We start from the raw sequence: 27,640 nt of genomic DNA, 5'->3' as shown, positions 1-27,640 counted from the left end.
TTTTTTTACATTAATACAATATTCTTGTTTACAAGTAAACAAAATACCCCTCCTCCCCCATGAATATAGATAGACTTGTTTGGGTGAAAAAAGTAAAGGGGAGAGAGAAAAATTAAAATAAAAAAATAGTAGTAATAATTGTAGGTATGGCCAGGTGGCGCAATGGATGAAGCACCAGCCCTGGAGCCACAAGCACTCGAGTCCATATCCAGCCTCGTAAACCCAACAATCACCCAGCCGTGTGACATGCAAGCCACCCGATCCTCACTGCCCTGCAAAAACCAAAAAAAAAGAAAGAAAAAAAGAGACCCAAAATAAAATAAAATAGTAATAATAGTAGGGGTGGCTGGGTGGCAGACAGAGCATTGGCCCTTGAGCCAGGAGCACCTGGGTCCAAATCCGGCCCCAGACACCCAAAGATCACCCCGCTATGTGGCCCCAGGCAGGCCATCCAGCCCCACTTGCCCTGCACCCTCCCCCAAATAATAATAACAAAAAATGTGCTTGAGTCTTTGTTCCAACACCAACAACTCTGTCATGGGTGGATCTCATTCTTTATGATAAGTCCATCACAAAAGTTATTTCCATATTTTTCCACCCTTGCCATAGCTGATCGCAACTTCCTCCTTTCTTATTTCTCCACTAACATGTACTCTTATTTTCTCTCTCCTTTCACTATGACTCTGCTGTAGGGTCACTGAGTGGCGCAGGAGACAGATCCCTGGTCCTGGGGCCAAGAAGCCCTGAGCCCCCCTACCACCCCTTAGGCTCAGAATCTACCCAGCCCTGTGGTCCTGGGCAGGCCTTCCATTCCCAGCCCCTTGCAAGAAGTAAGAAAGAAAATGTGTTATATCTGGCCACTCTCCCCCCATGGTCCATCCTCTCCTCCTTTATTCACATCCCCACCCCTTCCCCCTGCTCCCCCCTCCTTACTCCAGGTGTCTATACCCCATTGAGTATATTTGCTGTTTCCTCTCCTAGCCATCTCTGATGAGAGCAAAGTTTCCCTCATTCCCCCTTGCCTCCCCACTTCCATATCATTGCAATAGCTCATTGTAATAAAAAAAATCTTATGTGAAATATCTTGGACTATTCCCCCTCTCCTTTTTCTTTCTCCCATTCCATTTCCCTTTTTTTTTCTATTGACTCCATTTTTACACCATATTTTATCTTCAAATTCAGCTTTCTCCTGTGCTTCAACTATAAAAGCTCTCTCTACCTGCTCTATTAACTGAGAAGGTTCATATGAGTATTATCAGTGTCATTTTTCTATGCAGGAATACATGCAGTTCATCCTCATTAAGTCCCTCATATTTCCCCCCCTCTCCTCCAATCTCCATGCTTCACCTGAGTCCTGTATCTGAAGATCAAACCTTCTGTTCAGCTCTGGCCATTCCAAAAGGAACATTTGAAATTCCCCTGGTTCATCGAAAGTCCATCTTTTTCCCTGGAAGAGAACATTCAGCCTTGTTGGGTAGTTCATTCTTGGCTGCATTCTAAGCTCTCTTGCCTTCCAGTATATTGTATTCCAAGCCCTACGAGCTTCCAATGTAGCTGCTGCTAAGTCCTGTGTGATCCTGACTGCAGCTCCTTGATATTTGAACTGTGTCCTTCTGGCTGCTTGTAATATTTTCTCTTTGACTTGGGAGTTCTGGAACTTGGCTATAATATTCCTAGGGGTTGGTTTTTTGGGATCTCTTTCTCTGGGGGATCGGTGCATTCTCTCCATTTCTATTTTGCCCTCTGCTTCTAGAATATCAGGGCAATTTTCCTGTAGTAATTCTTTGAGAATGATGTCAAGGCTCTTTTCCTGATCATGACTTTCAGGTATTCCAATAATTTTTAAATTATCTTTCCTAAGTCTGTTTTCTATATCAGTTGTTTTTTCAGTGAGATATTTCACATTTCTAATTTTTCATTTTTTGGGTTTTGAAGTATTGATTCCTGATTTCTGTTAAATTCATCAATCTCCCTGAATTCTATTCTTTGTCTGAAGGATTTGTTCTCCTCAGAGAGTTTTCTTATCTCTCTTTCCATCTGGCCAATTTTGCTTTTTAAAGCATTCTTCTCCTCAATAACTTTTTGAACTGTTTTATCCATTTGACCTAAGCTGGTTTTTAGCATGCTGTTTTCTTCAGCATTTTTTTGGATTTCCTTGACTAAGCTGCTGACTTCATTTTCATGTTTTTCCTGCATCTCTCTCCTTTCTTTTCCCAGTTTTTCTTCCAACTCCCTCATTTGATTTTCAAAGTCTTTTTTGAGTTCTGTCATAGCCTGAGCCCAATTTCTGTTTTTCTTGGAGTCTTTAGATGCAGGAGCTTGTGCTTCCTCATCTTCAGACTGAGTATTTAGGTCCTTCTTGGGCTCATTTGCAAAATATTTCTCAATAGTCTTTTTGTTTCTCTGCTTGCTCATTTTCCCAGCCTGGGCCTGGTTTGGGGTGTTTCTTGAGCTTTTGGGACACTCCTACAAAGGTCTCAGTGTGTGAGGCTCTGTCCTCCCTCCTGGTCTGTGAATGACCATAAGCACCTCCCTCTGCCACGGCGCTGAGGTGGGGGCCCTAGACTGCTATCAGGATCTGAATGTGGTCAGAGCCCCAGAGTAGTGTTCCAGAGGCAGAGGACAGAGCTCTGCAGTTTCTCTTCACTCCCCTCCCTCAGCTCAATGGGTTCATGCCCTGGGGGCTCCTGCTTACCAGCTCCGCCTGCTTCTTTTTCCTGGATCAGGGCTGGGGAAAGACTGTGCTGCTTGCTGTGTGCCCTGAGGGCTGGGCTCCACATGCAGAGGTCCCCCGCTGTTCTCCCACTTTGTGCTCGATGCTCCTTGGGGTGCAGCTCAGGAGACTCCCCCCGCCGCTGTGAGCTGAGACTCCCAGCGCCCTGTGGCTGCCTCCGGGAGGCCGAGGTTATTTGGCTCTGGCAGGTCACCTCCCAGTGTGCCGCCTCTCCAATCCCGGGGAGCAGAGCCTTTCTGCTCTTTTCCAGGTTACCTTGAGTAGGAGAACTGCCTCACTGGGACCCTTTGTGGGTTCTGTCTCTCGAAAGTTTAGAGTCCTTAGCTGATGAATTTTATCAGAGAGCTCCTAAGACTCTATCCCTTCTTGTTGCCATCTTGGTTCTGCCCCCCTTACAGCAAAACTCTTACTAATGGGAGACCTCAACTTCCCGCTCTCAGATCTAGATAAATCGAATATTAGAGAAATTCATAAATGCAAATTAAAGCTTCTCTGAGGTACCACCTCACAACTCTCAGATTGACTAATATGACCAGGAAGGACAATGATCATTGTTGGAAGGGTTGTGTGAAATCTGGGACACTATTACACTGTTGTTGGAGGTGTGAACTCCTCCAACCCTTCTGGAGAGCTATTTGGAACTACGCCCAAAGGGCAACAAAAATGTGCATACCCTTTGACCCAGCAATACCACTACTGGGTCTATACCCTGAAGAGATGATGAAAAAGGGTAAAAACATCACTTGTACAAAAATATTTATAGCAGTCCTGTTTGTGGTGGTAAAGAATTGGAAATCAAGTAATGTCCTTCAAATGGGGAATGGCTTAGCAAACTGGTATATGTATGTCATGGAATACTATTGTTCTATTAGAAACCAGGAGGGACGGCATTTCAGGGAAGCCTGGAGGGTTTTGCATAGACTGGTGCTGAGTGAGATGAGCAGAACCAGAAAAACACTGTACACCCTAACAGCAGCATGGGAGTGATGTTCAACCTTGAAGGACTCGGTCATTCCATCAGTGCAATAATCAGGAACAGTTTTGGGCTGTCTGCAAAGGAGAGTGCCATCTGTATCCAGATAAGGAGCTGTGGAGTTTGAACAAAGTTCAAGGACTATTCCCTTTAATTTAGAAAAAAACAGAAATCTTATTGTCTGATCTTGTTACCTCTTAGACTTCTAGTCTCTTTAAGGATTTGATTTCTCTCTCATCACACCCAATTTGGATCAAGGTACAACATGGAAACAAAGTAAAGACTGACAGATTGCTTTCTGTGGCGGGGGGGAGTAAGATTGGGGGGAAATTGTAAAACTCAAATAATATCTTTAATAAAAATAAATTTTAAAAAAATATTTAGTCATTCTCAATATTATTCTTTTATAGAATATCTTTTTTTTTAAGGCAATGGGGTTAAGTGACTTTCCCAAGGCCACACAGGTAGGTAATTACTAAGTATCTGAGGTCGGATTTGAACCCAGGTACTCCTGACTCCAGGGCCGGTGCTTTACCCTCTGAGCCACCTAGCCGTCCCTACAACTTAAATTATTCTATTTGCAAAAACCATTTCATTAATGATATCATAAAAGGGGGCGGCTAGGTTCTGTAGTGAGTGGACAAAGCACCGGCCCTGGAGTCAGGGGTATCTGGGTTCAAATCTGGTTTCAAACACTTAATAATTACCTAGCTGTGTGGCCTTGGGCAAGACACTTAACCCCATTTGCCTTGCAAAAACCTAAAAAAAAATAATAATTAAGTTGTAAATATGCTAGCAAGGTTAAGATACAAATTTAAGATTCCTAGTAAAACAAATTAGTATTTCCAGTTGTTTTTTTTTCTTATGGAATGTCATGGATAAAATAATGAAAACTTTTAAATAAGAATTATAAAGAATTAGCCATTTTTGGCATACTCTCAAATCTGCTATTGTTTAGTCATTTTTCAGTTGCATCCAAGTTTTCATGAGCCCATTTGGTATTCTCTTGGCAAAGAACCTGAAATGGTTTGCCATTGCCTTCTCCAGCTCATTTTACAGATGAGGAACTGAGGTAAACAGGGTTAAGGGACTTACCTAAGGTCAAATAGCTTGTAATTGTCTAGCCGTATTTGAATTCAGGAAGATGGGTTTTCCTGACTCTAGTCCTGACACTTTATCAGCTGTACAACCTGGCTGCCTATCCATTCAGATAGCTTCGATAAAAGTTGTGTTGTCAACTCTAGGCAGTCAGATATCTATTTAACTAATTTAAAGTTATCCTCAGGTTTTCTGGAGTGAAAGAAGGCTAGAGGGCAGTGTTTCCAGCTGTGTTATGGCCACAACACAGTGATCTATTAACTTCACCTTTATAGCTAGGGTTCTTTACTACCCAGTAAATAAAATAATCATTTCTTAGCATTTTCCATTATGGTGATATCTTTTGAAAGAAGTTCATCTCTAAGATGGGAAGTTCTTTAACCATTCCTGTTAAGTGCAATATAAATCTAACTTATTAGAAAAAAAGATTAGTATTGGGGAATATCAAAAATTCTGATTGTAAATAGATTTTGCCAGATAGCACATAGCTTTCGCTGTTTTAAGTTATTCTTACTAATGTTTGTTTTTCCTATTTTAGAGTACTTTAACTTCCTTTTCCTCTTGATGTTTTTAAACTGTTTTAATCTTTCCAAATCTTTTTAAAATAAATTTTATGTTTTCTTACTTTTCACATCACCAAAATCTTTCCCACCATCTCTTCTCCCCTAGGGAACCATACTTTATAATAAATAAATAATATCTTTAAGGAAAAAAAAGGAATCAACAAAACTAAACTTTCAAAATATAAAATCTCAACCATCGACCATTTTTTGACCTAGAGATTATCTATCTCATTAGCTCCAAAAATGGCCCAATGTACAAAAGCAATAACTGTGAGTACTATTAACAGACATAAGGCATCAGCAGGAAGTTTTTTTTAATGACAGAAGAAAGAAGAGAAAAATGAGGAAGAGAGGACCAATGAGAGAGGGAGGGAGAAAAGGGAGAGGAGAAGAGAGAGGAAGAAACTAGAAAAGGAAGATGTTTGTGGTAGAAATAGTATAGTTCTTCAGGTACCTCAATTTTCAATTTCATTTTCTGTTTCCTTCATGAGTTTATTTAGTGAGTTAACATTTAGAATTTTGATATATTATGTATAACTATAAATAAACATAAATTGCTATAAACTATAAAATAAATATAAATTTTTTACTGTATTTACATGGGCAAATGAACTCTGTTTTTGAATAAGAATAGTCTATATATTAAAAAATGAATTTTTCTTTGTTGATAGAAAACACTTAAGTAAAGGATTATTTGATATGGGTTTCTTTTTAGCATCAGCTTTTGGGGGGGGTATAGGAAAAAAAGGCCTCAACAATAAGGTCAAAGACTTGATTGTTGCTCTCCGTAGTAATCTTTAGTGAAAAACAAGAAATTTATTCATTCTGAAGAGAAACCAGAGTATAGCATCAGCTCATTTTTCTTTTTTCCTTTTTTCAGGTAATTTGGACTAATCAAATGACAACAAAGATTGATAAGAATCAGTCCTTGCTAGTTCCTGCTTTAGGTAAGTAAATTTTTTTTTAGTTTTTTTTTTTTTTTGCAAGGGCAAATGGGGTTAAGTGGCTTGCCCAAAGTGACACAGCTAGGTAATTACTAAGGGTCTGAAACCAGATTTGAACCCAGGTACTCCTGACTCCAGGGCTGGTGCTTTATCCACTGAGCCACCTAGACGCCCGGTAAGTAATTTTTTAAAGCTTCATATGCCTATGGAGTACAAAAACTTATGTAATCATAAGGAATTCCTAATTTCTATAATACTTTTGGCCATAAAAAACGAAGGCAACAGCAATAGAATTATTTTTAACTAAATGCTTTTTGACTCTGGCACTATACCAAAAAAGCTAGTACCACCAGACTTTTGTTATAAGCCTATCTTTGCCTTTTCTGCTAAAAAATCTAAAATGTAAGATCATGCCCATTTATGGCACTTTAGAACAAGAATCACAGGAATTCATCCTCAGACACCTCTCAGATATAACATGTACACCACCCCACCCCAAGAACCAGTGTTGTTTCTTTTGGTTGGTATTCAGTTCCTGGCACTAAGAAAGTGGTCACTCTATTCTGTGAATATTTCTTGAAAAAAATGCATGCATCTGTTTTGTTTTTTTTTTGAGAAGTAAAGGTATTTATAATACATTTTGGAAAGCTGCTTGTTATAAGAACTCATGGAAAATTATTTTTGTAAAGAGAAAAATCATCCCTTAATTTATCTTTAAAAATATTTGACTTTTTCTTAGGTTGTACTTTGCTTAAAGCAGAGTTACCTCTGTAATTAGTAATTTGAAATCAGAAAATGAGGCATTATGTGGAATTTTTTGTATTATAAATTCAACCAAATGTTGGCAAACTCCTTTACTATTTTCCCTTATTACTTTTTTTTTTTTTTTTGCTGCTGGGTGAAAAATCTCTTCTTATTTTGACCTTATGGAGAGCTATGAGGTAAAATCTGAGGGTGGAGAAATGCCCTATACACATGTCTATACAAATTCTACCACTAGAGGCTCATTTCTTGTTATGGGATATCTCTTCTGTTGAAAACCAAATATTCTTGGTTGGATTCCCATGCTAAGCTATTTAGTTACCATGTGATGTGTAAATAAAAGATGTTTAGTTTGAGACTTTGAAATAGAGGGGAGAGACAACTAGAGAGTATAAGTAGTATAATTACACTGAGATTTAAGGTAGACACTGTGGTCAGTGGCTGATGAGTCTCAGCTTAACTTACTATACTTCTTGAAAATTATTCTGAAGATTAACTCTGCTGCATACATTTTCTCTGCATTCATTAGCTGCTGTTCCTGAAAAAACTTGAACTGGTAGCCAACTTTCTTTGGGATTAGCATCTCCATACTTAGCTAGGTGAGTCCTCAGACAATAGATACTTAGTTTGTTGCTGAGTGCACACTTGCACTAATACTTGTAGGACCTGTCTGAGCTTGTATTCTGCTGACAGAGCCTTTAGAAATCCAAAGACACCTCTGTGTCATGATGAAACACTGGTGTCAGTGAGCAAACAAGCCACTGGAATACCTCATGTTTATATATTGACAAGTAGAGTATTGGGACCGGTAAAGTCCATTAGTCCCAGACTATTTAGCTATGCTAAAGAGTTTAGTAGGCAATGGGAAGAGGCTTTTTAGTAGAGGATTGCCATTATCTGATTTTTTACGTTATTAATGTTAATGTGGCATATAAAATGACAGGTATATAAAATGTATTAGAAGAGGAGAGAAAGAAATGGGGCGGAGCCAAGAGGTGGCATGAAGGCAGGAATTCCCAGAAACCTGTTGCCCCAAAACTCCAAAAGTCATGAAATTATGACTCTACCCAAAATTTGGAGGGGCAGAACCCACAGAAAGACTGAATGATACAATTTCCCAGTCCAAGAAAACTTAGGGAAAAGGTCTTTTTCACTGGGATGGGGATTGGAAAAAGTCACTTGGGAGCACAGCCACTACTGCAGCACAGGATAGGGGTGCCTAGATCCCTGGGGACGTCTGGGTCTCTGGCAGAGGGGATGGTTTCCAGACTTCCTGACTCAAAGATTACCAGGAACAGCTTGAAGAAGTGGTAAGAGAACTCTGCCTCACCAGATTGAGTGTAGAGCAAGAGCTGGCCTCAGAGCATCCCTGCGGTAAGAACCTATAGCGGAATCAGGGAAGCCAGCCTGCACTTTCAGAGCTCAGCCCACAGACAGTATGGGGGTTGGGGCAGACTGCAGAAGTTTCTCTGCTCTCCCTGGGGCAAGACTCAGCTGTTTGTTCACACTCAAATCCAGGTTGCACTTTGGGCTCCCCTGCCAACATAGCTGAGCAGGGACTGTCCTCACAGCTCCAGGGAAAAAGGGAGGGCCTGTGGTCATCCACATACCAAAGCAAAGGCAAGAGAGCCTCTCATAAGATCTTGGAGGAATTAAGGTCCCTGTGGGTTGTCCCCCAAAACCTCCAAAGCCTTGGAAGTGTGGTAAATCAGTCATAGGCTTAGGAAATTAGCAAGCAGAAGAAAAAGAAGTAAATGACCATAGAAAATTACTTTGGTCCCACAGAAGATTCAAAATAACAAAATCAAAGCTTTTGTACCCAAAACCTCCAAGAGAAATAGAAAATGGGCTCAGGCTATGAATGAGATTAAAAAAGACTTTGAAAATCAATTAAGGGAGGGAGAGGAAAAATTGGGAGGAGAAATGAGAGCAATGCAGATAAAGCACGAAAACCAAATCAGCAGCTTGGTGAAAGAAATACAAAGAATTATTGAAGAAAATAATATGTTAAAAACCAGTTTAGGACAAATGGGAAAAAAGCAACACAAAAGGCAAATGAAGAGAAGAATGCCTTAAAATGCAGAATTGGCCAGCTGGAAAAGGAGATAAAAAAGCTCTCTGAAGAAAATAACTCCTTCAAATGCAGGTTGGAGCTGAAGGAAACTGAGGACTTTGTGATAAATCAGGAAGAAATAAAATTATTCTTAAAAAAAATCCAAAACTAAAAGAAAAATGTGAACTATCTCATTGGAAAAACAACTGACCTGAAAAACAGATCCAGGACAGATAATTTAAAAATTATTGGGCTACCTGAAAGTCATGACTAGGAAAAGAGCCTAGACTTCATTTTTCAAGAAATAAGACCATAAAATTGCCCTGAGATCCTAGAAGCAGAGGGTAAAATAGAAATTGAGTGAATTTACCAATCCCTCCTGAAAGAGATCCTAAAAGAAAAACTTCCAGGAATATTATAGCCAAATTCCAAAACTTCCAAGTCAAAGAGAAAATACTAAAAGCTACCAGAAACAAGCAATTCAACTAACCATGGCTCTGTAGACAGGATTACACAGTATCTGGCAGCATCTACATTAAGGGCTCGTAGGGAATGGAATTTGATATTCTGGAAGGTAAAAGATCTTGCTTTACAACTGAGAATCAATTACTCAACAAAACTGAGCATTCTTTTTCAGGGGAAAAGATGGACTTTCAATGAAACAGGGGACTTTAAAACTTTCCTATTGAAACATCCAGAGCTGAACAGAAAGTCTGATCTCCAAGTATAGGACTCAGATGAACCATAAGAGAGGGTGAATGAGGAGTATGAGGAACTTAATGTTGAAGTGTTTGTACTCCTGCATGGGAAGAAGATACTGATAACTCATAAGAAATTTCTCATTTATAAGAACAGTTAGAAGGAGCATATATAGAGAAGATACAGGAAGGAACTGAATATAACGGTATAATATAGTAAAAAGATGGAGTCAGTGGGTGATAAAGGAAAGTACTGGAAGAAAGAGAAAGGAGAAGAAGGGGCTAAGATATTTCACAAAACAAGAAAAAGCTTTGGAACTAGGAAAGGTAAGGGGGAATGAGTGAGCCTTCATTCTCATCAAAAATGGCTCAGAGAGGAAATAACATACATACTTAATAGGGTATAGAAATCTATCTTACCCTAGAGAAAAATTATAGGAAAGGGATGGGATAAGGGGTAATGGGAATAGGGAAGTGTGGAATAGGTAATAGAAGAGAAGGAAGATCATGGGAGAGGGTACTTAGATAAGATACAACACACTTGTGAACAGGGACAGGGTGAAAGGAGAGAGAAAATAGAATAAATGAGAGTGGGAAGGAATAGAGTAGAGGAAAATACAGCTAGTAATAGCAATTGTAGGAAAAATATTGAAGCAACTTCTCTGGTGGACTTATGATAAACTCATTCCAGAGACAGAGCCATTGAATCTGAACACAGACTGAAGTACATTTTTTTTCTCACACTATTCTTGAGGTTTCTCATCTTTTTTGGGGGGGGTTATGTTTACTCTCACAACAAAATTATTGTAATAATATAAAATGAAACCATTAAAAGAAAAAAGAAAAGGAGAGAAAGTTTTGACAGGAAGCTCTTTTAGGGGATTGCAAATGAGAGATAATGAAAGCATAGACAATGATAGTGTCAATAAGACTGGAATTAAGAGTTTGTTTTTGTTGAGGAGAAACAATGGAAGAAATTCCGCATTTTGATTGAAAAGTCTTGACATCTTTCCTTTTTCCTTTCTTTGCCCCCTTAAATATTTTTTTTAATGTGTTTATCCAACTATTTGCAGCAGTAGTTTTTACCAATTTTTTTTGTCTAGGTTTTAAGTTTTACATTTTTCTTCTTCTCCCCTTCCCTCCCCCTGACAGACAAAAACCTTATATAGGCTCTACATTTATAACCATGCTAAACATAGATCCATATTGATCATGTTGCGAGAGAAGAATCAAATTCTGACAGAAGAAAGAAAACATTAGAGAGAGAGGAAAAAAATAACTGTACATCAGACAACTTTTAAAAATTGAAGATAGTAAACTTTGGTCTTCTTTAAACTCCACAATTCCTTTTCTGGATATAGATTGCATTTTCCATCACAGGTCTTTTAAAATTGTCTTTGATTATTGTACTGCTGAAATGAACAAGTCCATCATAGTTAATCTTCCCTTATATTTTGTTAGTGTGTATATGTTCTTCTGGTTCTGTTCATTTCACCCTACATCAATTCATGCAGATCTTTCTGGGACCTTTTCTGAGGTCCTGTCCCTCATGATTTCTATAGAACAAAGGTGTTCTATTACATTGATATACCACAGTTTGTTCAGCCATTCCCCAATTGACAGACATTCCCTCAATTTCCAATTCTTTGCCACTACAGAAAAAGCTGCTATGAATATTTTTGTACCTGTAGGACTTTTACCCTTTGTCCAGATCTCTTCAGGATACAGATCTAATTAAGTAGTATTACTGGATTAATGGGTATGCACAGTTTTATTGCCCTTTGGGCATAATTCAAAAATTGCTCTCCAGAAAGATTGAATCAGTTCCCAATTCCACCAGCCATGCATTAGTGTCCCAGGTTTCTCACATCCTCTCCAACATTGATCATTTTCCTTTTGTAGTCATATTGGCCAATCTTACAGGGATGAGGTGGTACCTCAGGGTTGTTTTAATTTGCATTTCTGTACTCAATAATGATTTAGAGGGTCGGCTAGGTGGCGCAGTGGATAGAGCACCGGCCCTGGAGTCAGAAGTTCCTGAGTTCAAATCTGGCCTCAGACGCTTAATAATTACCTAGCTGTGTGGCCTTGGGTAAGTCATTTAACCCCATTGCCTTGCAAAATAATAATATAATAATAACAATAATAATAGCAATTTTTCATATGACTAGAGTACTTTGATTTTTTCATCTGAAAATTGCATTTCCATATCCTTTGACCATTTATCAATTGGGAAATGTTTATTTTTTTATAAACTTGACTCAGTTCTCTCTATATTTTTAGAAATGAGTCCTTTGTCAGAAACACTAGTTGCAAAATTGTTTACCAACTTAATACATTCCTTTTAATCTTCATGGCAGTGGGTTTGTTTGTGTAAAAACTTTTAAATTTAAGGTAATCAAAATTATCCAGTTTGTTTTTTATAATGTTGTCTATCTCTTCTTTGGTCATAAACTGCTCTCCTTTCCATAGATCTGACAGGTAAACTTTTCCTTGTTCTCCTAGTTGGCTTATGATAACACCTTTTATGTCTAAATCCTACCCATTTTGACCTTATCTTGATATAAGGTGTAAGTTGTTGATCTATACCTAGTTTCTGCCATACTATCTTCTAGTTTCCCTAGCAGTTTTACTGAAGAGTAAGTTTTTATACCAGAAGCTGTAATTTTGTGTCCTTCAAGCAGTATACTATAGTCATCTGCTGCTGTAAGAAGTCTTGAGTTCTAATCCCCATTCTGCAACACTGTGTGTGACTATTTGTCATTTAATGTCCTTGGGCCTCAGTTTATTCATCTTTAAGATGAGAGGTTAGACTGAAGATCCTTCTAGCTCTCATTGGCAGCTGGAAATGTGGCTCTAGAGCTCAAAAGAAAGCAAGGGAATGTTTGAAGCTTTGCTCGAGGATGATGGCAGCTAGATCAGGAAAGCCTTCAGGAAAAAGGTGATCTTTGAGCCGGGCAAGGTTGGTTTTCCTTTAAACTCCACAGTTCCTTTTCTGGATATGGGGGAACTTGTAAAGAAAGAAAATCAAGAGAAAAATTGTAATAATGTTTGTCCTTTGTTTTCTTTTCTTTTAATTTTTTTTGCAAGACAATGGGATTAAGTGGCTTGTCCAAAGCCACACAACTAGGTAATAAGTGTCTCAGACTGGATTTGAACTCAGGTGCTAATGACTCCAGGGCCAGTGCTCTATCTACTGCACCACACTTGTCCTTCATTTTCAAAGAAGATCACAACATTAGGAAGGTGATGCCATGACAAACACATGATCAGGACTTGAGTGAGTGGGTGCTGTCCTAAGTCACCAACCTCATTTTATCCTCGAGCCATCTGAGTTCAGAACTGAAAATGGTCCTGGATGTGAGGCCCCATGACTATAATTTTCTTCAGGGCAGCTAAGTGACATAGTGAATAGAGCACTGACCTTGGAGTCAGGAAGATAGGAGTTCAAATGCAGCCTCAGACATTTTATGCTTACTAGCAGTATGACCTTGGGGAAGTCATTTAACTCTGCCAATAGAGTACTCTAGAGTACCAAGGGAGAGGCAAGTGTCAGGGATTTAAACACTCCGACCAGGGTAAGAAGGATGAGGACTTGGATAATGAACGTCTTGGGGGATTATGTGACATAAGTTTCAAGAGAAGAGAAAACTGAAACCAGACAGCAAGTGTTGTAAGAGGTGAGGAGGGAGAAACCTACATGCCTCCTGTGCAGCCCCTCATGGTGCACATGCAGAAGCTTCCATTCAGAGAAACTTGATGACTCCTTGGAATCTAGATATGAACTTAAATTTCCTCTATCTAGAGCTAGTATGACTGATTTAAAATAAATTATCAGTACCAGGGAAAAGAGAAGAAGAGCAACAAGGTTTGGGTGAAATATTGGTTTAGTGGGGTGGCTAGGTGGCATAGTGGATAAAGCACTGGCCCTGGAGTCAGGAGTACCTGGGTTCAAATCCGGTCTCAGACACTTAATAATTACCTAGCTGTGTGGCCTTGGGCAAGCCACTTAACCCCGTTTGCCTTACCAAAAAAAAAAACCTAAAAAAGGAAAAAGAAAGAAATATTGTTTTAGGTTTGGAAAGATCTGAGAATGTTTGTGGAAAGAAGTGAGGGAGCCATTAGAGGAAGGGCTGAAAATATAAGCAAGAAGGGGATGATTGGTTGAGCCTGTGCCTGGAAGAGAGTAAAATGGGGCAGGAAAAAAGGAGATGAGCTTTGGTAAGACAACCACGTAGAAATTTTGAGATGAAATTGAGCGATCTCTCCACATTAAATAATAATGACCCACAATTTATGTCTCATTTTTATAGTTTAAAGTGCAGAACATTTACCTTTAGTAATGCAAGTATTGTTATTCCTGTTTTCAGATAAGAAAATTGAGACCCAGAGATGTTCAGAAATTTGCCCCTAGCTAGCTGGTCAGTATTGGAGCCAGGACTTGAGTAAAACCCATATCTTCTGACTTTAGATCCAGTGCTCTTCTTTAAGATGCCTAATGGAAGGAAAACTTTTTGACATGAAAAGTGATGAAAATGTTTGTCATTTGTAATAATAAGTAAAAGAATTTTTGGAAATTTTCTTGCTATTTTTTATATTAAATAGAATCTTGGTTCACTGAATCAAATAATAAACTATCTATATTCTACCTGGAATAATGACATATGCAAAGTGCATAAGTAAAGGTTTTTACTATTTAACTTATTACAAAGTACTTTTTTGTATTTTTTTTAATCTTGAAGTCAAATGTTAAACTTCAAGCTTCAGTTAATGGTGATTTTAACTTTCCATATATTGAAGCAATTTGGAAGAGATAAAGAATTCTCATTTTCTTCTAGCTTCACATACTGCCCCCAAACCCTAGCTGAACCCAAAAGATGGAGTACCACTATTTTCCCAAGGGTCAGGTTGGCTGTGGAGGCTTAGGGACATACATAGAGTTCTCTTAGGAGATACATTCTCTTTTAGGGAAACTTACAAAAGATGACGAGTTAAGATCCAATGCTCAGGAGACCTGTGCAAGGTCCCTTTACTGTTGTCTCATCAAACATCTCATGCTTTACTCAGATCATGCATTTATTAAATGCCTACTATAGTACAGGTTACTGTGAATCTAAGGAGTGTGTGTTCAACTTGGAGAAGTCAATATGTACACAAAGAAGTAGATATAAGAGGAAGAGGAAATATTAATAACTGGGGAGATCAGGAAAGCCTTCAGAAAATGGTGATCCTTGAGTGGGGTTGTTAAAAGGAAACTAGGGATTCTAAGAGGTGGAGGAAATTCATAAATGTTGCTACAATATTCTATTAGCAAAATACCTCTAGATCCCTATATTTAGCTCTTAAATATAAGAATATTATTTTGGAATTTTTACTTTTCTTGTGGTAGAAATATGTGAGTGGGTCTGGTGACATGGAAAATTGACTGGTATAGTGCCTGATAGACTATAAAGTTAACCAAAAGAAAAAACGATGCATGATTTCTAGTACTAAATTCTCCTTGTTCATAATGCAGCATATATCCTAAACTTAATGAAATTCAGTGGACTGGCTATATTGCTTTAAATCAAATGAGGCTAGGGAGGTGGAGCCAAAATAGCAGCATGAAGGTAACATTTCCCAGAAACTCCTTCCCCCAAAACTCCAGAAAACCAACCAGTTATGACCCTAGCCGAAATTTAGAGGGGCAGAACCCAGAGAGGGGCTGAGTGATACATTTTCCCAGTCCAAGATAACTTAGAGGTTCTGTGGGAAAGGTGTAATTCACCGAGATCAGGGGTTGGAAAAAGGCCATGGCTGCAACTCAGCTCTGCCCAGCCCAGGGATCACTGGGAAGAGCTTGAAGGGATGGTGAGAGAATTCTGCTACACCAGAATGAGTGTAGAGTGAGGAGCACTGGCCACAGAACCTGCAGCAAGAATTGGGGGAAACCAGCCTGCACCTTCAGAGCACAGCCCACAGACAATAAGGGGGTCAGGGGAAACAGAGCAAAAATCTCTCTACTCTCCCTGGGGCAGGACTCTGCTGTTTGCCCACACTCAGATCCAGGTGCAATTTGGCCTTCCATACTAAGATAGCAGGGCCCCTCCTTACAGCTCCAGGGCAGAAGAGAGTGATTGTGGTCATCTGCATATCAAAGCACAGACAAGAGAACATAGGTCCTTGGAGGAATAAAGGTCCAAGTGGGGGGGTGGTGGTACAAAAAAAACCCCAAAGCAGGTGTCCCAATAATACTCAAAAGCTCAGGAAGTACCCCAAAACCAGGTATAGGCTGGAGAAATGAGTAAACAGAGGAAAAAGAGGAACACCATTGAGAAATACACTGTTCAGGAAATATGAAAAAGAAAAAAATGCTGAAGAAAATAACATGTTAACCAGCATAGGCTAAATGGATATAACAGTTCAAAAAGTTATTGAGAAGAATGCTTTAAAGAACAGAATTGGCCAGATGGAAAGGGAGATAAGAAAGTTCTCTGAGGAAAACACATCCTTCAGATGTAGAGTGGAGCTAAAGGAAACTGATGACTTTATGAGAAGTCAAGACATAATACTTCAACACCAAAAGAATGAAAAATTAGAAAATGTGAAACATCTCATTGAAAAAACAACTGATCTGGAAAACAGAATCAGGAAAGATAATTTTTTTATTTTTATTATTATTTATTTTTTTTTTTTAAGGAAAGATAATTTAAAAATTATTGAGATACCTGAAAATCATGATCAGGAAAAGAGCCTTGACCTCATTTTTAAAGAAATCCTACAGGAAAACTGCCCTGATATCCTAGAAGCAAAGAACAAAATAGAAATTGAGAGAATCCACCGGCCTCCCCTGGAAAGAGATCCAAAAAAACCAACACCCCCCCCCCCCCCCCGGAATATTATAGCCAAGCTCTAGAACTCCCAAGTCAAAGAGAAAATAACTACAAGCAACCAGAAGGACACAATTCAAATATTGGGGAGTTGCAGTCAGGATTATACAGGACTTAGCAGCAACTATGTTAAGAGCTCATAAGTCTTAGAATATAATATTCTGAAAGGCAAAAGAGCTTGGAATGCAACCAAGAATCAACTACCCAGAAAAACTGAACATCTTCCAGTGGAAAAGATGGATTTTCAACGAACCAGGGGAAATTCAAATGTTCCTGTTGATAGGACCAGAGCTGAACAGAAAGTTTGACCTTCAAATACAGGACTCAGGTGAATGAAATGACTTAATGATGATGAACTGCATGTATTCCTGCATAGAAACATGATAGTGATAATACTCATAAGAAACTTTTCATTTAATAGAGCAGATATAAGGAGCTTTTATAGATGCAGCACAGGAGAAAGCTGAATCCAAAGATATGATGTAATGTAAAAATGGAGTTAATGGCTAAAAGGAAATGCACTGGGAGTAAGAGAAAGGAGAGGTAGAATAGGGCTAAGATATTTCATATAAAAGTTTTTTTGTTCATTCTTTTTTTTCTTTTTATATATATATATATATATTTTTTTACAATGAGCTTTTGCAATGATATAGGAGGGGGGGAAGGCAAGGGGGAATGAGGGAGCCTTTACTCCCATCAGAAATAGCTTAGGGAGGAAACACTCAATAAGGTATAAACATCCAGAGTAAAAAGGAGGGAAGGGGGGAAGTAGGGGAATGTGGGTGATAGAGGAGAGGGTAGATCATATGAGAGAACAGTCAGATATAACACATTTTCTTTTTTTACTTCTTGCAAGGGCCTGGAATTGGGTGGCATGTCCAGGAACAGGGTCGGGTGGCTGCTGGGTCTTAAGGGTGGCTTGTGGGCTTGGGGCCTCTTGGCTCCAGGGCTGGTGATCAGGCCTGTGCACTACTCAGTCACCCTACAACACATTTTAGAAGAGGGACAGAGTGAAAGGAGAAAGAAAATATATCTTAGTGGAGAGAAATGGATGGAAGGAATTACAGTCAGCAACAGTGCAAAAATATGGAAGTAACTTATGGACTTATCATAAAGAATGTGATCCACCCAAAACAGAGCTGATGGTATCAGAACACAGACTGAAACACATTTTCCCCCCTTTTCTTTACTTAATTTATTATGAGAGTCTGTATTTTACTGGCAGGAGGGGTTATTATGTTTACTCTTAAACAAGAATATTTTAGTAATGTTTAAAAAAAATCACTTGTACAAAAATATTCATGGCAGCTCTGTTTGTGGTGCCAAAGAATTTGAAATTGACATAAATGTCCTTCAATTGGGTAATGGCTTGACGGAATGTGGTATATGTGTGAGATGGAACACTATTGCTCTGTTAGAAACCAGGAGGGATGGGAATTCAAGGAAGCCCAGAAGGATTTGCATGGACTGATGCTGAACCAGAGCAGAACCAGAGGAGTGTTGTGCACCCTGGCAGCAACATGGGGGTGATGACCAGCCTGGATGGACTTGCTCATTCCATTAGTGCAACAATCAGGCACAATACATTATTTTTCTTCCTTAGGGATATGATTTCTCTCTTATCACATTCAACTTAGATCAATGTATACCATGGAAACAATGTAAAGACTAGCAGACAACCTTCTTTGGGGTGTTGGGGGAGGGAAGCAAGATTAGCAGGGAAATTGTAAAAAATTCAAAGTAAAAAAAATTTTCATCTGTAAGTTAATTCATTGTAATATTGATCTGATATTGATGATTACAGCTGTATCCAGCTTTGATTAATGAAATCAGGACAGGAAACCTTGTATATTTTCATTTGTGTTTCTGTTTTGGTTTAAATTTGGCCAAAGCAATTTTTTTTCATTTGTGTTACAGTTTTGGTTTAAATTTGGCCAAAGCTAGAGTTATATATTGATATTTTGAAATTATCACATGTATAAGATTAAATTCCTCAAGAATCTCATTTTCTTCTGCGAATGTGAGCTATCTAGGTGGAAGTAAATTTATAAAAAGAAACATGTAAAATCATGAGCTTAAAATTAAGAAAACTTAGATGCTTTTTGACTGTTCTAAAAAAATAAGATTTGAGTGTGAAGACATTTATTGAAATATAATAATCCATTGTATCCTTCTTGGAAATCTGATTGATTTTATAGCTGTTTTGTTTGAAATGAGTAATACCTGTTGAAACTTTTTAGAATCATCTAAGATGTTTTAATTGTTTAAAAGTATTTTAAAGGCAAAGATTTGTATTTCTGCCAATTTTTAAACATAGCTAATAAGTAAATAAAATATCTTTTTTTTCATAAAGCCTATTTCAGGAGAAAAAATAAATTAATTAAATGAGGCTGAAACTGGTGATTAGAGTTGATCTGAAACACTGCTCTCCACCTAGTAGATGGTGCAATATATTCATAAGTTATTGTTCTATTTTTCTTAGGGGAAAGTTGGGGACATGCAGCTACAATTCGATTAATCCTTCATTGGGACCAAAAGCAAAGGTCAGTGAAGAAGCTGTCTAGTGACATATGTTTTGTCTGTGTTCAGTAGATGCCATGACCTGGTTCAACTTGGAGCTGATCTCATGATTGAGCAGTTCAGTGTCATTTGAACATGTCTGTACTTAGATTTTGTTTTTCATTTTCATTACTATATTTTTCTTTTTATAAAATCTTTATTTCCCAATATAGCTCTTTTCCCTCTCGTTTGTAGTGAGGAAAACTTTTAAACAAAAAAATAGAAAAGATGTACAAAAGGGGGGAAGGGCACCTAGGTGGTACAGTGGATAGAACACTGGCCCTGGAGTCAGGAGGACCTGAGTTCAAATTCACCCTCAGATACTTAATAATTACCTAGCTATGTGACCTTGGGCAAGTCACTTAACCCCATTGCCTTGCAAAAAAAAAGTACATAAGAGAAAGCACACTAAACAAAACTAAACAAAAGCAATGCGCACCCATTATTCCCTCTCTCTTCCCTCCTCCCCCATCTTCAAAGGAGATACATTTTTCTTCTTCCTTTAAGCAATAAACCTGGTTATTTTAATCAAACAGTTTTCAGATTGATAATTTTGTTCTCATTTTTCCATTGTTGTAGTCATTGTTTATTTTATTTTTTCCTGGTTCTATTTAACTTCCTCTGCATCAATTCATAAGACTTCCTATTGGGCCTTTTTCTTTTTTTCACTAGCTCCTTGTGAGCATGGTCAAATATAGGTTGTACTGCTCTATACTTAATCATAGAACTTTGGAAACTAAAAAGTCCTTTAGCTGAAAAGATAATTCTTTAGAATATTTAAACAATTGATTGTGTCTGAGAGTGTAGGTGGAAGAGGAATGCTGTCTCCTCTATGCTTTTTTGGAATCAACTACTATTTTTTAACTAGCATCCTAAAGAAGCCACTTAGTAGCTTGAAGGGTTTAAAAGCATTGTGGAGAAGACTATTTTTGAAGGTTTTCCCAGGATTCTTGTGAAGAAAATAGTTTGCTTTTTCTTAGCAACCTAATATGATATTCACCAATGTCATCTATGTGAAATTTTATGTCTGTTGTTTGCATTTTCTTGTGCTTGTTCCTTCTTTATTTGTTTGGGGTTTTGTCTATTTATAAATACATTTCTGTGCAAGAAACTAACAGCATGAATCCTTTTTCTATACTTGAAACTTTTGAGCAAATAAACAAACCAGTTTTCATTTTCCTTAAAAAGGAAAGGGAAAAGTTGTGTTTTTTTCTATGTTCTTTATAAAATGATGTCAGAATCCTGTCAGCCTCTCCACTTTTGGATTAATTGGCATAACCTCATGAACTCTGTCCAAAAGCTGTTATGAAGAGGGAGACTGAGACAGCATGTAGGCTGCAGATGGAACAAAGGGTTACCCTAAATACATTTTGGCTTGGGTCATTGATGAGATCTCTTTATCTGTTTCTTTTTGTTCTCATGTAAATTGATGAAGTCAGTCCTGACCCAACTCCTTTTATTTTCATACTACTCTCTAAGTTCATAAACAGATCAGTCTCCTTTCTTCTATTGAGATGATACATTTATAGAAGATAATTTATTTGGCTGTCCTTCCTTTAAAGATTGCAAATAACTCAAATTTTCCATCTGTATTTCCTTTTTAAAAAATTGTTTTGGCTTATATGATAACCTTTTCCATATCTATTATTAGTTTTTGACTTTACCAGCTTCAAATGTTGGGACCTCTTTTCTGGGGGAAGACCTAGAATGGACTGACTCTTGTAACTAAAATAATTGCTTTAGCTAATTTGTTTTCAACCATGGAATTGTTCTTCTACCCGTCCTGTACAAGTGACTTTGTGCTCAAAAGAAAATCCACTTCCGACAACATGCTCTATTGTAAAGTCATGGCATTAGATCTCCAACTGAGAGATTCTTAAAACAGTGCTTATACTTCCTGAGATGTAGGCTATTCTGCAAACTGCAACCTACTGTTTAAATGTTCTAAGGAATTCCCTGTGTAGTTACTATGCAATAGCAATCTACCTCAGGCTATAATTAAATGTTCTCTAATAGAATAGCACCTAAGAAAAACTAAAAATAATTAAGAGACTCTTTGGCAGGGTATCTTTTCAGCCAACTATAAGATAGAAGATTATTTCTAATATCTAATTTTGGAGGTTATTGTTGAGTGGATAGGGGTGTGTGTGTGTGTGTGTGTGTGTGTGTGTGTGTGTGTGTGTGTGTGTAGGGGTAAGTAGATGTTTTTGCTTCTTTAAGTTAAACTTACTCATGACAAAAATATAGCCTATAAAAGAAACGTATAAAATGAACCTGAGAATAATTTTATTCAGTTATTTTACTGATTTTTTTTTTTTACATTGCTCTCAGTTTCCAGTGACATTCCCATTCTAGGTTCATGGGACTAATTTCAAATGTCAGAGAAGATCTCTTCCACTCATTCTCCATTATATTACAACTGATGCCCTGTTCTCTAAATCAGTAGTTATATGGTAAATATTACCATTACACCCCTAAAAGGTGAAATCAAAATCCAACACATGACTCTAAATTCTGGTGAGATTTTATTGAAGGATATAAATTATTATGTAAATGAATTAGAGCCAGCTAGATTGCAGATGAATAGCCAGTGAAGGTAGAATGAATGAGCCAATGGTTCCCTTAGGTACTTTTAGATGAAGAATATTTTCCAGACATGCAGAATTTCTTCAGATCCTATAACAGTCATCTTCATATGGATCAGTATTCACATAAAGTCATAAAATGAGTTTTCTGCAGCAATGTAGTTTGAGGTTAGAGTATACCTTATCATCATCAGGTTTTCTTAATGAAGGTGGCCCTTTCCTTTTTTTTTTTTTTTTTTTTTTTTTTTTTTTAGGTTTTTGCAAGGCAATGGGGTTAAGTGGCTTGCCCAAGGCCACACAGCTAGGTAATTATTAAGTGTCTGAGATTGGATTTGAACCCAGGTACTCCTGACTCCAAGTCCAGTGCTTTATCCACTACGTCACCTAGCTGCCCCAAGCCCTTTCCTTTTGACTCTTAGTCTTTTCTGAGTGCTAATTGGCCTGAGCACACATACCTAGCCTTTTTCATAACTTTGACTGGTTTTTATAAATAACTTGAGTACAAGAATAGTCAGTGACACTGACAAAGTTCTAAGGCAAGCAATAAAAAAAGTATTCAAATTTATGAGGCTAAATGCAGCTGTGCTTCAGAGGCAACTATTAATTTTTAATATGGACATTAAAGAGGTGACAACAAACTACATTTAATACAAAAGTTTGTTTTGCTTTTCTTAGGAATGAAATCTTCCCAAATGGTGATTATATTGCAATTTCATTTTACAAAAAGTAACAACAGTAATAATCATTTGAATCATCATTTAACCTCACTTTTACAGTTAGATATTTATAAACTAATAGTGCCTCAAATTGTAAGATAGGTAAAAGAAATTAAAAAAGGCAGTGATTTATCATCCAAAAAAAGCTACCCAGGACACCTTCATCCCTTTTTTCCCTAATAAAAAATATATAGTTAAGCAAAAGAAACTCAAACATAATTCATGTCTAATGTATACTTTTATTGTCCATTAGTTCACCATCTCTTCTAGACCTCTCCATTCAAAATTTGTTCCTGCGTTAATCTATTGTATTTCAATGATGTGACATTATTGTAGTAAATATTAGGAAGGTTGAAAAGAGATTAGAACAATGTGGTGTATAGTTGTGCTTATAGGAGAAACAAAGATCGCTTTTTATTAGGTTCAGATTCAACTTTGCTCATCCTTTCCAATACTTATCTCTATAACAACATCATTTCTTTGGTGTCAGCAGTTTTAAAAGTGTGACTCATGTTCCATTTTAATACTTTTTTTTTAAATGTTATTTCCCATGGATCAAGTTTTTCCTCCAATTTTTTCCACCAGTTTATTTTGGGCTGTGGCCTTGTGTTGTGCCAGTTTGTAAATCATTGTTAGGTTGAACCATTTTTAAAGAACTAAATATTTTGTTAATTCTTTATTGTTTTGTTTTCTATGGCCAAAATACCTTCAGGTCTTTAAGATTATGTGGATACTTTTAATTTAAAAAAAAACTGACAGTATTCCACAGTTTTGATCCCGTACTTGGACAATTAAATTCTAAGTCTTTTCTAGACTTAGAAAAATGAGCCTTTCTAAATCAAGCAAAGAATTTACATTTCTGAAAGTCACAAATATGTAAGTTTGTTTATGGTGGTTGTTCAGTCTTGTAAAGTATACTTTACCTAAAGTATGATTAATGAAAAATTTAGGTAAAATTTTTGTAGTGATTTTAAAAACTATTTTTTATCTTATGTGCCTTGTATACTGTGGGTTTTCTTATCACTTGCATATTCATGATATGAAGCAATAATCAAAATTTTACCTCTTTTTGCCAAGAGTATCAGGTGGTGGTTCTGGGTGATAAATCACACCCCCACACAGTATTTCATATGTGTGCTGTGCTTTGGAGCACAAACTGTGCTTCTGACTTGTTTCTTCCTGACCTAAACCATGTAGTTCAGCCATATGTTTGTGTTTCATCCCAAATGTAGCCATTAGCCAAGAGATTCCTCTTTTTGATTTTTTTAATTGCTAAAATTCTGTGAGAGCTCTGAGATGTAGATACCAAATATAAAACTTTTTCTGCAATAAAGGTTTACTAAAGATTTTCACTCTAAATCATCGTATTATTGATTTCAAAATACATTTACATATTTGTTTATAATTTTAAATTGATTGAAGGTAGCCATAGAAACTTAGTTTGAATTCTACAACCCTAAACAGCTGTGTGAACATGGGGAAGTCATTAATCCTCAAGTCAGTTTTTTCTTCTGTAAAATGTTTTTGCTGTGTATCTTTCAGGATTATTGTAGAGGATTTAAATAAAGTCATAGATGTTAAATCATTTTGAAAACTATAATGTTTACAGATGTAAAAGTAGTATAGAAAGATTTTAAAAAATTCTTTTTCTTTTTAACAATTTGGTCTGCAGATGAACGACCTTGAATTTTCCTAAAGATTAATAAAAAGGAAAAGAGTGTAAAACCAAAACTCTACAAAAATCCTTATTTCTGATAATCTGAAATTAGAACATGAGAATATTTAATTAAAGTATTATGTTCTGATTGAATATTGTGAAGGTGCTTGAGAGAAAAGATGTTAAAGATAATCAAGAATTTAAATCATCCTTAATATATTGATTGCATTTAGAAGCAACTAAGTAGCTTTAAAAAACAAACCTTCAAAATCACCCCCCCCCATTTTAAAAGATTTTACTGGCTATAATTATTTGTAAAAAATTAGGTTTTTTCATTGTATCACTAGATTTTTTTTTTTTTTGCAAGGCAAATTGGGGTTAAGTAGCTTGCCCAAGGCCACACAGCTAGGCAATTATTAAGTGTCTGAGCCTGGATTTGAACCCCGGCACTCATGACTCCAGGGCCGGTGCTTTATCCTCTGTGCCACCTAGCCGCCTCCACTGTGCCACCTAGCCACCGGTTTTTCATTGTATCAAAGGCTTAATGATTACCTCTTCAAGCTATTTTCAGTTATATACTATTTGCATTGAGTCAATGTATGACCATATTTTAAACTTGTATCTACATAGTCTGATTAGAGAAAAGACTTAGGAAAAATGAGTCTTTCTAGATCAAGCAAAGAAGTTCATTTGGAAGTGACTCTTGATACAATTATAGTTTGATAATGGGTCACTTATCTTAGTGTGGTATGTGAGTGTGTTGTGCTAGTCTCTGTCTTAAGAAAAAGATGTTTGAATGAATTGTTTACACTTTTTAAACCTCAAGGGATATAATTACCTTATAGTCAGCTATTTAATCTTGATTATCCTGTATATGTCTAATTAAAGGAAAGAGTAAATTCATTTTTTTCCTACTACCACTCACCTTTTTTTTTTAAGGTTTTTGCAAGGCAATGGGGTTAAGGGGCTTGCCCAAGGCCACACAGTTAGGTAATTATTAAGTGTCTGAGGCCAGAATTGAATTCAGGTACTCCTGACTCCAGGGCTGATGCTCTATCTACTGTGCTACCTAGCCGCCCCCACTCATCTTAATAGCATTTAGAATTATATGAAATAATTCTATAAAATGAAATTGTTATTTATCCTTACTAATTGAAATTTTGTATTTCTATCCATTGTTTCTAAGCAGGTTAGCAACATTGCACAAATCACCAAGCCAGAAGGAGGCCACAGTACTGTTTGATGTAACGGTTAGTTCAATTTGATGGAAATGGAAATTGAATGTGGAACGGTTGTGATTATTTAAAGAAAGCTTTCAAAAATTGCTTCTTTTAATTTCAGTAGACATCAGTTCTCTTTAGAAATAGGCTTTGATTCAAACATATTAATTCTTCAAATAGTGTTACCCTTGCATAATGTTCCCATTAAATGAGTTTAAACATTTATTCTTAAGGTCTGTAAAAGAAACTTTCCTATGCTTTCAGAGTACCATATTCTACTACAAAATCAATTTGGTCATATTAAGATTTTGAAAGTAAACAATTTAAAATATCAGCATTAGTCATATTGGTCTATACTTAACCTTTCAGTAACCATCACTATAGTCAGATTTCCTAATATAACATTATGTAGGAAAGTATTTATTGTGGGATTTATATTTATGGCCAAAGTATACATTTTCCTCATGATATAGATACAAATATTGATAAATTACTAAATTTATATTTCTACAGGGGTAAAAAATAAGAGAAAAAAATAAAGCTATGGCAGTACACTGAATTGTTCCATCCTATCCTTTGAAAAACACTTATCATATTGGACAGTTGTTTCCCAAATAAGGTTAGATGACCAGGGCAGTTCATTAAAGTACAGAAAGAAAATGAGCCTTTTTTTAATCTTAGAAAAGAAAGAAATTGAGCTTTACTAATATTTAAATTATAATTCAAAACTGGTATTATCATTAGTCTGCATATCCCTTCTAGTTTTCAGTTGGTTTCTTTGTTCTCGAAGACGATGAAAATTAGATCACTCAGAGTCAACTTTCTGACTCTGGCTGATCAGACCAATATTAGCTCAAAAATACTCTCCCACAGATTAAACACAAAAAGTTCATGTAATCATTCAGCAGATTCTCTGAATTTGCACATCTCTCATTCTTTTGAGTTATTTCAATTCTATTTGCTCATAGAACACAGCACTTTCTCTGATGAGGGCATGCCATTCATTGTGGTCCTGTGTCAGTGTCTCTACACAATCAGTTCCAAAGTTTTTCAGAGAATGGCCTTGTATTACATTTCTTACTTTCTTATTTTTTGGTTTCTTAATTTTGTATTATTAAAATAATTTTGTAAACATAACCCCCCCCCCAAAAAAAAGATGAGAAACCTCAAGAATAGTGTGAGAAAAAAATGTATTTCAGTCTGTGTTCAGATTCAATGGCTCTGTCTCTGGGATGAATTTATCTAAGTCCATCAGAGAATTTGCTTCAATATTTTTCCTACAATTGCTATTACTAGCTGTATTTCCCTCCACTCTATTCCTTCCCACTCTCATTTATTCTATTCTCTCTCTTCTTTCACCCTCTTCAGAAGTATATTGTGTCTGACTACCCTCTCCCATGATCTTCCTTCTCTTCTATCACCTACTCCTCATTTCTCCCCCCACCCCATTCCCCCTTAACCCATCCCTTTCTTATCATTTCTCTCTAGGGTAAGATAGATTTCTATGCCCTATTAAGTGTGTATGTTATTTCCTCTCTGAGACATTTGATGAGAATGAAGGCTCACTCATTCCCCCTCACCTTCCACAGTTCCACTCCATTGAAAAAGGTTTTTCTTGACTCTTTTGTGAAATATCTTAGCCACTTCTTCCTCTCTCCTTCTCCCAGTACTTTCCTTTATCATCTATTGACTCCATCTTTTTACTATATTATACAATATATTCAGCTCCTTCCTGTGTCTTGTCTATATATGTTCCTTCTAACTGCTCTTATAAATGAGAAAGTTCATATGAGTTATCAGTATCTTTTTCTCATGCAGGAGTACAAACAGTTCAACATTAAGTTACTCATACTCCTTCTCATTCACCCTCTCTTATGGTTCATCTGAGTCCTGTACTTGGAGATCAGACTTTCTGTTCAGCTCTGAATGTTTCAATAGGAAAGTTTTGAAGTCCCCTGTTTCATTGAAGTCTATCTTTTCCACATGAAAGAGGATGTTCAGTTTTGTTGGGTAGTTGATTCTCAGTTGTAAATCAAGATCTTTTACCTTCCAGAATATCATATTCCATTCCCTATGAGCCCTTAAATGTAGATGCTGCCAGATCTTGTTTAATCCTGACTATAGAGCCATGGTAGTTGAATTGCTTGTTTCTGGTAGCTTTTAGTATTTTCTCTTTGACTCTGAAGTTTTGGAATTTGGCTATAATATT

At 36.9% G+C, this 27,640-nt stretch overlaps 1 protein-coding gene across 1 annotated transcript in view; it reads left to right on the top strand.

Annotated features, from left to right (window-relative positions):
- Window positions 1-27,640, top strand: part of RAD51C (RAD51 paralog C) — an 84,026-nt gene that overhangs the window by 40,531 nt on the left and 15,855 nt on the right. The window contains exons 6-8 of the mRNA XM_074223602.1: window positions 6,249-6,315; window positions 19,177-19,237; window positions 25,401-25,461. Coding sequence (XP_074079703.1) covers window positions 6,249-6,315; window positions 19,177-19,237; window positions 25,401-25,461 — 189 coding nt within the window. The remainder of the gene's footprint in view (window positions 1-6,248; window positions 6,316-19,176; window positions 19,238-25,400; window positions 25,462-27,640) is intronic.

This window comes from Macrotis lagotis, chromosome 2 (genome assembly GCF_037893015.1).
Source record: "Macrotis lagotis isolate mMagLag1 chromosome 2, bilby.v1.9.chrom.fasta, whole genome shotgun sequence".
Taxonomy (NCBI): Eukaryota; Metazoa; Chordata; class Mammalia; order Peramelemorphia; family Peramelidae; genus Macrotis; species Macrotis lagotis.
Note: the sequence above shows the minus strand (reverse complement) of the source record. Positions and strands in the feature narration are given on the sequence as shown.